This window comes from Garra rufa, chromosome 2 (assembly GCF_049309525.1).
Source record: "Garra rufa chromosome 2, GarRuf1.0, whole genome shotgun sequence".
Lineage (NCBI taxonomy): Eukaryota > Metazoa > Chordata > Actinopteri > Cypriniformes > Cyprinidae > Garra > Garra rufa.
The window spans coordinates 3797913-3809595 of record NC_133362.1 but is presented as its reverse complement, the minus strand read 5'-3'; the positions used below and the strand labels follow the sequence as shown (position 1 = coordinate 3809595).

At 51.3% G+C, this 11683-nt stretch overlaps 1 protein-coding gene across 1 annotated transcript in view; it reads right to left on the bottom strand.

Annotated features, from left to right (window-relative positions):
- Nucleotides 1-11683, bottom strand: part of LOC141325803 (inositol polyphosphate-5-phosphatase A-like) — a 56666-nt gene that overhangs the window by 2083 nt on the left and 42900 nt on the right. Inside the window, exon 14 of the mRNA XM_073834534.1 lies at nucleotides 9313-9397. Coding sequence (XP_073690635.1) covers nucleotides 9313-9397 — 85 coding nt within the window. The remainder of the gene's footprint in view (nucleotides 1-9312; nucleotides 9398-11683) is intronic.

The window sequence follows — 11683 nt, the reverse complement described above, 5'->3', positions numbered from 1 at the left end:
ACCCATTTAGCCAACCTCAGTTTGGGGACAGCATTCCCTTTCTGCTGAACCCCGAAGCAGAAAGCTGCTAGGTGCGCCTGAAGTGCCGATTGATTCTATTTTCACACATTTATGGACACAACATCGCAAGGCTGGGTCTGCCTCCTCCAGGGCAGAGCTTGCAGGTTCCCTCTCAGTCGGTCTCTTCGACGTCACGTCGGAGACCGACGAATTGGGATATCGCTTTAGAGATACCAATCCTCTTCGTGTGTAAACTAAACGAGCCAATGCACATTGGCATGCATGATTGCATCCAGCTGTCGCTGATCACAGCGTGAGCATAAATACACAGCAGGTGCAATGCATAGACAGCATTTCGCATCGGAGCCGATCTTCTCAATGAGAGACGCAACGAGCCATTCTAACCAAAGAACTCTTCACTGTGGTGTTGGCGGTACAGCGCGTCAGCGGTGGTGGTCTCCTGTGGGTGGAAAAAGCGCGCAGTCAAGGATTGCACTACCTGCCTTCTGTGTCGCAGCGGCCATCTCCCCTGTGTGCTTCAGCACTGAGCAGTTTCTAAAAGAGTATCACGGGTGAACGTCTTTTTAAAGACGAGGTGTTTGAAACACAATGCCGTTTCACCCGTACGTTTCTGGATGCGGTCGTTACCTGGCGCCAGGTGATGGTCACGATCGCTGTCTGACGTGTCTGGGTATTGAGCACGCTCAGGCGGCGTTTGTGGATGAGTCATGCTGTCATTGCGGCGGCATGTCCATCACGGAGCTGCGGACCAGACTCCGCTTCCTGCAAAGGGGCGGGGTGCCAGTTCCTCTGCCCAGATCTACCGTTCTGGCAGAGGGCTGACTGGTCTGACGGTGACGGTGGGGAATTTCCCGGCGGATAATCCGCTGGGGGTTCCTCCTTCCACCGACAGTCCGTTCCATCTGGAGCTCCCAGAAGAGTGTTCGGGTCCTCCTCGTGAGGTACCGCTCATTACTTTTGGGGCTCCCCCTGACGACCGGATGTCAATCGCTGCATCGGGGGGTGAGCCAGACTTCTCGGGGGAGGACGATTCCGGATCGCTGCCGTCCACTGGGCAGTCAGCGGTGCCGGATACCGACCCCGAAATGATGGCTATGCTTTCCCGGGCCGCCGAGAGGGTAGGGCTTGAATGGAACCCTCCATCACGTCCCGACCCCTCTCGGCTGGATGACTGGTATCTTGGGGTGGCCCGCGCTGGTTCTCAGCGTCCCACCCCAGTGCCCTTCTTCCCGGAGGTGCATGACGAGCTTACTGGGATGTGGACGGCACCTTTTACTGCCAGAAACCGCTCCAGTGGCACGTCCTCCCTCACCACCCTTGATGGCGGACCAGCGCGGGGGTACGCGGCTGTCCCGCCGGTGGAGCGTGCGGTGGCGATGCAATTGTGTCCCGGCGCCGCTTCCACTTGGCGGGGCAACCCGTTGCTCCCCTCCCGGGCCTGTAGGCACTCGTCGGCTCTGATCGGCAGTGCCTACACGGCTTGTGGCGCTGCTGGCTCCGCCCTACACGCTATGGCGTTGTTACAGGTCCATCAGGCCCAGGCACTGAAGGACCTGTACGAGGGTGGTCACGACCCGGAAGTTCTACGTGAACTCCGTATCGCTACGGACCTCGCGCTACGAGCGACGAAGGTTACGGCGCGGTCTCTGGGTCATGCGATGTCCACGATGGTGGTCCAGGAACGCCATCTCTGGCTGTGTCTGGCCGACATGAGGGAAGCAGACAAGGTCAGGTTCCTGAATGCCCCCGTGTCCCAGACCGGCCTCTTCGGCGACGCGGTCGAAAACTTCGCCCAGCAGTTTTCGGCCGCCCAGAAGCAGACTGAGGCCATCAGTCATATCCTGCCCCGGCGTGCTCCCGCTGCTGCCTCCACCCAGCCGCCGGCGGCACCTCGGTCTGCTCGTCGCCGAGGGCGGCCCCCTGCCTCCGCCCCCGCTCCACAGCAGCCTGCGCAGCAGCCTTTACGGCGGCGCCGTGGAGCCGGTCCCAGGGCGGCCGCCCCGCCCGTCCAGGCTCCCACCAAGACCAGTGGGAAACGCAAGAACAAGCGTCCCTGAGACGGGCGACCCAGAGATGGAGGAAGCTGCTCTTCGGGAGATGGTGATCGCACCACTCCCTCCCCTGGAGGAGGGCCGGGCGGAGAATCTTTTGTTTCCTTTAAAAAAGTTTCTTTTAAGAAACCCGTCATCGGCCTCACGGTCGGTGACACCCAAATTTTCAATAAAAGAGCAGTTTCTACTATCTCTGGGTCCCCAGAGGGGACGGCGGGTGTTGCACGGGTTAGCCCCGGGCTTCACCCCCTCTCCCCTCCCGCCAGCAAATGGCGCTGGGCGGTTGGAGAGTGCGGTAAGACGGACTACTCACGCACCAGCTGCCAGAACGCAGGTAAATGTCTTGCACACACCACACACAGACACTCTGACCCCGCTTCGGACCGGCATAGAGACGCCCGAGCGGGGTCCCTGCGTTCCACCTCGCTGCCCCCCCGCGGGTACGTCAGTGGTCCCGCTGGTCCCTCTTGTACGTTGGCTGGGGGCCTGGAGAGGGCTTCCCAGTCCGTCTTGCTGGCTCCTCCGGACCATCAGGCTCGGCTACGCGATTCAGTTCGCCCGGCGTCCGCCTCGGTTCAGGGGCATCCACTTCACTACAGTGAAAGTTGCAGATGCCCCTGTCCTACGGGCAGAGATTGCTACCTTGCTGGCGAAGAAAGCAATAGAGCCGGTCCCTCTAGCCGATATGAAGACAGGGTTTTACAGCCCCTACTTCATAGTACCCAAGAAAAGCGGCGGTTTACGACCGATCCTGGACCTGCGCATCTTGAATCGAGCTCTTCACAAGCTACCTTTCAGAATGCTCACACAAAAACACATCCTCAGATGTGTTCGTCCCCAGGATTGGTTCGCAGCGATCGACCTGAAGGACGCGTACTTTCATGTTTCGATCCTTCCGCGCCACAGACCATTTCTGCGGTTCGCGTTCGAAGGCAGAGCATATCAGTACAAGGTCCTGCCCTTCGGGCTGTCCCTCTCCCCCCGTGTCTTCACGAAAGTCGCGGAGGCGGCCCTTGTTCCCCTCAAGGAACAGGGCGTTCGTATCCTCAACTACCTCGACGACTGGCTGATACTAGCACACTCTCGAGAGCAGTTATGCGAACACAGGGACCTGGTGTTGGCACACCTCGCCCGCTTGGGCCTTCGGGTCAACTGGGAAAAGAGCAAACTCTCCCCCATGCAGAGGATCTCTTTTCTTGGTGTGGAACTGGACTCGGTCAGCCAAACAGCTCGCCTCACGCAAGAGCGGGCTCAGTCGGTGCTGAACTGCTTGAATACGTTCAAGAGCAGAGAAGTGGTCCCACTGAAACAGTTTCAGAGGCTCCTGGGGCATATGGCAGCAGCTACGGCAGTTTTACCGCTTGGCCTGCTCCATATGAGACCACTTCAGCACTGGCTTCGTGGCCGAGTCCCGAGGAGAGCGTGGCAGCGCGGCACTCTCCGGGTCAAAGTAACCTCGGCCTGTCGCCTAACCTTCACCCCGTGGTCAGACCTAGCTTTTCTTCGGGCAGGAGTTCCCTTAGAACAGGTCTCCAGGCACGCTGTGGTACACACGGATGCCTACACCACCGGTTGGGGAGCCACGTACAACGGGCAGGCAGTGTCGGGGGTTTGGACGAGCCCCCAGCTACACTGGCACATCAACTGCCTAGAGCTGTTGGCAGTACGCCTTGCCTTGAACCGTCTCAAAGGGCGCCTTCGAGGCAAACACGTGCTGGTCCGTACGGACAACACTGCGACCGTTGCGTACATCAACCGACAAGGTGGTCTACGCTCCCGTCGCATGTCACAGCTCGCCCGTTCTCTCCTCCTCTGGAGTCAGAAGCATCTGAGGTCGCTTCGTGCCATTTACATTCCGGGTTTGCTCAACCGTGCAGCCGACGAGCTCTCACGAGCTGCGCTTCCCGGAGAGTGGAGACTCCATCCCCAGTCGGTCCAGCTGATCTGGAGACGTTTCGGGAAAGCTCAGGTAGACCTGTTTGCTTCTCCAGAGACGTCCCACTGCCAGCTCTTTTACTCCCTGACCGAGGGTACACTCGGCACGGACTCCCTGGCATGCAGCTGGCCACGGGGCCTTCGCAAGTATGCGTTTCCCCCAGTGAGCCTTCTCGCACAGACACTGTGCAAGGTCAGGGAGGACGAGGAGCAGGTCCTGTTAGTGGCGCCTTACTGGCCTACTCGGACCTGGTTCCCAGAACTGATGCTCCTCGCGACAGCCCCTCCCTGGCGGATTCCTCTGAGGAAGGATTTACTGACTCAGAGACGGGGCACCCTGTGGCACCCGCGTCCAGACCTCTGGAAACTACATGTCTGGTCCCTGGACGGGACGCGGAGGTTCTGAGTGATCTACCCCAAGGAGTGGTAGACACCATCACTTCGGCGAGAGCTGCATCCACGAGACATGCTTACGCCTTGAAGTGGAACCTGTTCGTCGAATGGGCTTTCTCAAGAAATGAGGATCCCCGAAGATGCTCGGTCGGAGTCGTGCTTACCTTTTTGCAGCAAGGGTTGGAGCGTAGGCTGTCACCCTCCACCCTTAAGGTCTATGTAGCCGCTATTTCTGCAAACCATGACCCCGTTGAAGGAAGGTCAGTAGGTAGGCACGACCTGGTCGTCAGGTTTCTCAGGGGAGCCAGGAGGTTAAATCCTCCTAGGCCCCCCTCCGTACCCTCTTGGGACCTGTCTCTGGTGCTCACAGCAAAACAACGGGTCCCCTTTGAGCCTTTACAGTCAGTCGAGCTGAAGTATCTCTCTATGAAGACTCTGCTCCTGCTGGCATTGGCCTCCATCAAGAGAGTAGGGGACCTGCAGGCGTTTTCGGTCGACGATTCGTGCCTTCAGTTCGGGCCGGCAGATTCCCAGGTAACCCTGAGGCCCCGGCCTGGCTACGTGCCCAAGGTTCCCACTACTCCCTTCAGGGACCAAGTGGTGAGCCTGCAAGCGCTGCCCCCGGAGGAGGCAGACCCAGCCCTAGCTTTGCTTTGTCCCGTCCGAGCATTAAGATGCTATGTCGACCGGACGCAAAGCTTCAGGACCTCAGATCAGCTCTTTATTTGTCACGGAGGACGGCAGAAGGGGAAGGCCGTCTCCAAGCAGAGGATGGCACACTGGATAGTGGATGCCATCGCCTTGGCTTATCAAGCTCAGGGCGTGCCCTGCCCGCTCAGGTTGCGAGCTCACTCTACTAGGAGTATTGCATCCTCCTGGGCGCTGGCTCGTGGCGCCTCGCTATCTGACATTTGTAGAGCTGCGGGTTGGGCGACCCCTAACACGTTCGCTAGGTTTTATAGCCTTCGTGTAGAGCCTGTCTCCTCCTGTGTTCTCACCTCAAACGGGTAGAAGCACTGAGAGGCACTGGCTCAGGTCGACTTGCTATTTTCTCCAGAGTGTCCATGAAGACCCTGTCGAGTCCTCCTTCCTCGGCTCCAGACGTAGCGGAGCGTCTAGGCGCCAGGCCTCTCTCGATGAATCTTTAGAACCGATAGAAGGCTTAGGATACATGAGAGACTTAAGTGAATCCCATATGTCTTCCACGGTACCCACAGAGGCCGTGTTTTCCCGGTAACCTTCTACCATCTTCACGAGGGTTCAATCACCTCCATTCTTCCATATGTCCTAATATGAGCCATATGCGTATTGCTCCGAACCTCCTGCGGGATTGGTGGGAGCTCCGCACGTTCCCAGTGCTCCAGCTTCACTAAGTAGGTAGTGCTATGTTATATAGTGACTGGTCTTTTCTGTTCCGCCCTTGGCCTTAGCAAAAATTGGAGGCCAGGTGGCTTGCGCAGGACACTGGAGGGGGGCAGCAGCTGCGGCGCTTTGCTAGGGATCCCAATTCGTCGGTCTCCGACGTGACGTCGAAGAGACCGACTGAGAGGGAACGTCTTGGTTACGTATGTAACCCTCGTTCCCTGAAGGAGGGAACGGAGACGTCACGTCCCGTCGCCTCAGCTGCTGTACCACCGCTGTGCGGCCGGACCCAAGCTCGGCTCCTCAGCGAAATCCTGTCTATGCATTGCACCTGCTGTGTATTTATGCTCACGCTGTGATCAGCGACAGCTGGATGCAATCATGCATGCCAATGTGCATTGGCTCGTTTAGTTTACACACGAAGAGGATTGGTATCTCTAAAGCGATATCCCAATTCGTCGGTCTCCGACGTGACGTCTCCATTCCCTCCTTCAGGGAACGAGGGTTACATACGTAACCAAGACGTTCACCACCTGATCGCGGAAAGGCGTGGTGGGAACCTGGGCACATAACCGGGCCGGGGTCTCAGTGGTAACGTGAGAGTCGCCAGGCCCGAATTTCTCAACACGCTTTGCTGGCAGAGAAAGCTTGTAGGTCTCCTACCCTCTTAATGGGAGCCAGGGCAGTCAGGAGCGCTGTCTTAATGACAGGAATTCTAGCTCGGCTGAGGCCAATGGCTCAATTGGAGCGTCCCGCGGCCCAGAAGGCGACGGGGAGGTCCCAAGAGGGTATGAGGTGCAGTCTGGGCACCTCTGCGAAACCTCACGACCAGCGAATGCTTACCTATTTTGCTCCATCTACTGCATGTGATATGCGGCGAAAGCAGCGGCATATATTTGGAGAGCCTAGGGGACAGCCTGTGCTCCAACTCTCCTGCCGGAAAGGAAGCACTACTGCAATCGTGTATCTCTAAGCCTTTCAGCGAGAGAAATGCCAGCAAATAGACCTCATCTCAGTGCATAAGCCTGCCTGTGTCAAGGGTGCTCAGTACTGAGTGATAGTTTGTATCACGGCCTGTGGAAGGCCGGAGAGGTCTATGGTGTCAACCGTGCCCTTACAGGGAGGGACTGCCGCGAGGGAATGGTTACTAAGACCTAAGTCCGGGTGGGCCATCCTTGTAGCGCAACCTACAGACTTACTCCTCGTCCTCCCTGGACTTGCACAATGTCTGTGCAAGGAGGCTCACTGGGGAAGGGCGTACTTGGGCCCCGGAGGTCAGCTGTGTGCCAGTGTTACTCTGAAAAGAGGCAGCTGGCAATGGGAGGAATCGGAAGACGAGCGGATGTGGCTGGCCTACCGATATTCTCCAATCTAGCAGAGCTCCATCCATGACGGATGTTAACCCACCACTTTAACTGGACACGTGAAGTCGGAACTGTAAGATCAGGCTGGAGGGACAGGCTGAATCGCGTCCTTCGCCAGTAGGAACGCGACCTCCGAAGGCAGAACAGAGGCACATAGCCGAGAGCTCGGAGTCTGCCTCCGACGGGGCAGCAACCGCGGAGGCGCGTTGCGCCGTCTGAATAGCGTCCTCACTCCTCACTGCTTCGGCATCTCGACGGGGGTATGCTGGCGGGCGGAAGACCGCAGGGCTTTTGGGGCCGGCGGAGTGTTTGGCACCGTGACTTGAAATTAGGGTTGGGTACCGAAACCCGGTGCCAATACGGCACCGGTACCCATATGACCGGTATGTACCGGACCGAAACAGAACGCGAATTTCGGTGCCTCATTTCGGTGCCACTTAAGTGCCTGAACTATTGAAATATTTGTCTACTGGTGCTATGACACGGATGTGAGAAGCATTGATTTGTCAACAAGCATGATCGCTAGTTAAATTTAAATACTGCATTCATGGGGTGTGTTACTTTCTCTGCTTCAGCGATCTCCCGCGGCAGCGTAACAGCTCGTCAATTCATGTTTGTGCAAAGGATGAGACGGACAAAAGTTACCGATGCATGCTGTTCTTTTACTTATTTTCGTGTTGTCAGGTTCACAGTGCAAAGAGCTCCCGGGTGGAATAACTTGAGTGAACTTAAAACAAAGCAGAATAAAAACTTTCTCCATCCAATTCAACTACACAGCACACAGCGAGAGCGCACATCACATCAGCACATGTGTCGAACTACACTACCCATATTACACTTCGCTGTGGACTACAACACCCGTAAATAGCAGTCTTAAACCGGCCACTTCTATTTCCCCTCTCCTGCAACAGGTGTCAGAATGATCGGAAAAAATATTTTCTGAATAAGAAAACTCACCTGAACTTCAATTTGGTCAACCTCCCACCTATAGGAATTTAAAAGCATCCCCCCTCTGCCCCCTGGTTTAGACTTGAAGGGAGACAGATCTGACCACTGGGCATGCGCACATCAATCTAACATTATTTTTAATCACACTGTACAACAATAATACTGTTTATGTATTATAGTAAGGGCTAAGTTTAGGGTTGGGGTAGGTGTAGATGTTAAAAAAAACAAATAGGTAGAACAATTAATTTCATTGTTAGTTTCCGGTCGGAGCTGTATCCCTTCTAGCCACAACCCTGCCCTCTGCCCTAGTCATACCAGGACATGCAATAAGTCAGGAGAGGTGTTCTATTTTGCCAGAGAAAGCAAATTTGGCAATATCTCTGCAAAAGAATTGCTGAAATTTGAAGCTGTTAAATTATTGTAGTTGGGTTAGGTGGCTTCTAAAGGTTTTATTGTTGTTGTGTTTTGTATTTACTTAAATATTAATGTATACTTTAAACTTTTAATACATTTTTCATTTTAAAGAACTTTTTTGTCCAATAAAAAGATGTTCTTGTGTCATCCATCATTTTGTGGCTTCTTTTAAAAAGTATCGGTTCAGGCACCGTTTTGGCACCGGTACCGTTTTAAAAGTATCGATTTGGCACCGGTATCGAAAAAACCCCAAACGATACCCAACCCTACTTGAAATTTCCCCTCGTGCCTCGCCAGAGCGGCTGGAAAACTTCGCCGGCCGTGGGGCGTGAAGGGGGGCATGCCCGCGAGCGAGCGGCGAGTCCTCAACATACCCATAGTCATGCTTCGCAATGAACGCATGAACCATCCATGAAAGCTGCCTCAGCATGTTCGGGGCCCAGACATGTGAAGCAGCTTTCATGTCTGTCCAGAGAGGTGAGGTAACTGCCGCACCCAGAAGCGCTTGGCCGGAAAGCCATTCTGAAAAGAACGTCTTTACACGGCCGCCATCTTATATACCCGTATGTACGGGGGAGTGGCCGGCGCGCACGTCCACTCGCCAATTTTCAATTGGCCTTTTTTAATAAGGCTCAGAGATGATCGGTCTCTCAGGCGAGATCCCAATGTAACGTCGAAGTGATTCGACTGAAGGGGTACCCAGCTGCACATTTGAGCAAAAGTAGGAGGTAAAACAACTAGGCTACTCTACGCAGTATACTTGAGCAACAGTATGTTATTGTGAAGACAGCCAAAGTGTGAGACACTGAGAGCATTAGACTGACCTCAATGACCTGCTTGCAGTCCAACCTGAAGTTAAAGTCCCCGAAGATGAAGTACGGCAGCCTCTCGTACCGCTGATCTGTGATCCTGCAGAGAGATTGAGACACACTCGGTCACTCATGATCATCTGTGCAGCAGCCCCACCTAGTCAACAATAGATTTTCTTTTGTGCCAAAAAATCTGTAAAGATCATGTTCTATTAAGATATTTTGTACATTTTCTTTTGTAAATATATCCAAACTTTATTTTTGGTTAGTCATATGCACTGCTAATATTTTCATTTGAACAACTTTAAAGGTGATTTTTATCAGAATTTAGATTTTTTTTGCACCCTAAGATTGCAGATTTTCAAATAGTTGTATCTTAACCAAATACTGGCTTATCCTAACAATATCCATTTATCAATAAAAAGCTTATTAAAAAAATATATAGATTTTTTGACACATGACACGTACATTCACATAAATGTTAAAAATAACAGATAAAAAAAAACATTTCAAACGAATGCACCATATTTTTAGTTTGATCATGATTATTTATTTAATATTTTGTATTTTTGGGATGATTTTATGGTACTGTGTTACATTTATGGAATATTTGTATATATTATGATCGATTTATTACCTGATAACCACTTTTTGGTTTCTTTGTAAAGAATTTGTATATATTAATTTTTTATTATTATTATTTTAATATTATTATTATTATTATAAAAAAGCAAAAAACAACAACTTTGTTTTATTTTAAATTACATGTATTTTGCAAAACATGTTTTACTGTAAAAATTAAAGACAAATATAAAAAAGAGTTTGTGTCTTCATACAAGTTATTCTTATTATTATAAATATAAATATATTTTTCATATAATTTCCAATGCACTCATTTTTGACCTTGAACAGCACAAGTGCAACTATTTTTTTTAAACACCATTTAACCTTTTGAATCATGTCTATTATTTTTTGTATATCTTCATATAGCGGTTTATTAACGTTTAGTTTTTTTCTATTTTTTATAGTTTGTAAAACCTACTTATTTTCGAACTCGTCCTAGACAGTTTGTTTGATTTTCACCAAAATTGGCTCAGATCATCTTCAGAACATGGAGGCAAAAAGCTATGGAATTCGAGTTGATTAGTCAAAGCGTTCTCTAATGGTTTGGCCAAAAATCACAAAACTGGTCTCTTTAGATTCGGTACATCCTGAATTCTGTCTGAAAATGTCTATGTAGTACATTGATATGTGTGACAACACTATCTGTATGTGATTATGCAGTCTCTCTATCTGGCTCCGCCCCCCTTCGGTGTGGTAGTCACACGTGAATTACGTAATACACTGGTGTGATGGTGGTCAATAAAAAACACACAGATTATCAAGCAGAAATTATTGCCGGTTTATTTATTTTGCACGAGTCAACATGGTGTCAGAAGTAAACTACAACTGCACGGACATGTGAGTTTTGTCTACGCTGGAAAAGTTTTCCATACAGATCTCTCGACTCGTGAATTACTAACTAGCTGCTAAACTACGTAAACAGCTGCATCGCACTCGCCAGCTATGACAGGGGAATTCCGAAGACCCGATCCTCTCGTTTTCAATGAAAATGTAGCAGAGAACTGGCGTATATTTGAACAAGAGTTTGATATCTTCATTGCTGCAGCTCATGGGGACAAACCACGTCGTACACAAGCTTTCATTCTCCTCAACCTCGCGGGTCCTGAAGCCATCGAACGTGAACGGCCCTTTGTATATGCACAAGAGGTGAGAGTTCCCGGTGAAAATGACAGTGTTATTATTACACCGGCTGAGTCGCGGGAAGACCCTGACTGTTTAAAGAGAAAGTTCTGCGAGATTTGTGCTCCCCATGTTAACATCACAATGGAACGACACAAGTTCAACATGAGATCACAGAAGCCCAGTGAGACTTTTGAATCCTATATTAGCGATTTAAAACTGAAAGAAAATGTCTGCAAATTTGGTGCATTACAAGACGAGCTTATTCGTGATCGACTAGTTTGTGGAGTACACAGTGACATTCTGAGAAAATCACTGCTGCGTGATCCAGAACTCACTTTAACTAAAGCCATATCAGCATGTCAGATCTTTGAACAAACTGAACAGCACACTAAAGATCTTGCAACACTTCACATGACAACTGCCATGGTAAATGCTGTGCACCAGACATTTGCAGGAAAAAATAGACATTCTAAATCGAAATATAAGCCAGACAGCAAAGCACCACCAACCATAAAGAACTGCAACAATTGTGGTAGTGACCACCCAGCCAAAAGAGACATGTGTCCTGCATTTGGTCAACAATGCAACGGCTGCAAGAAGTGGAACCATTTCAAGAAATGTTGTTGGTCCACTAAAGTAA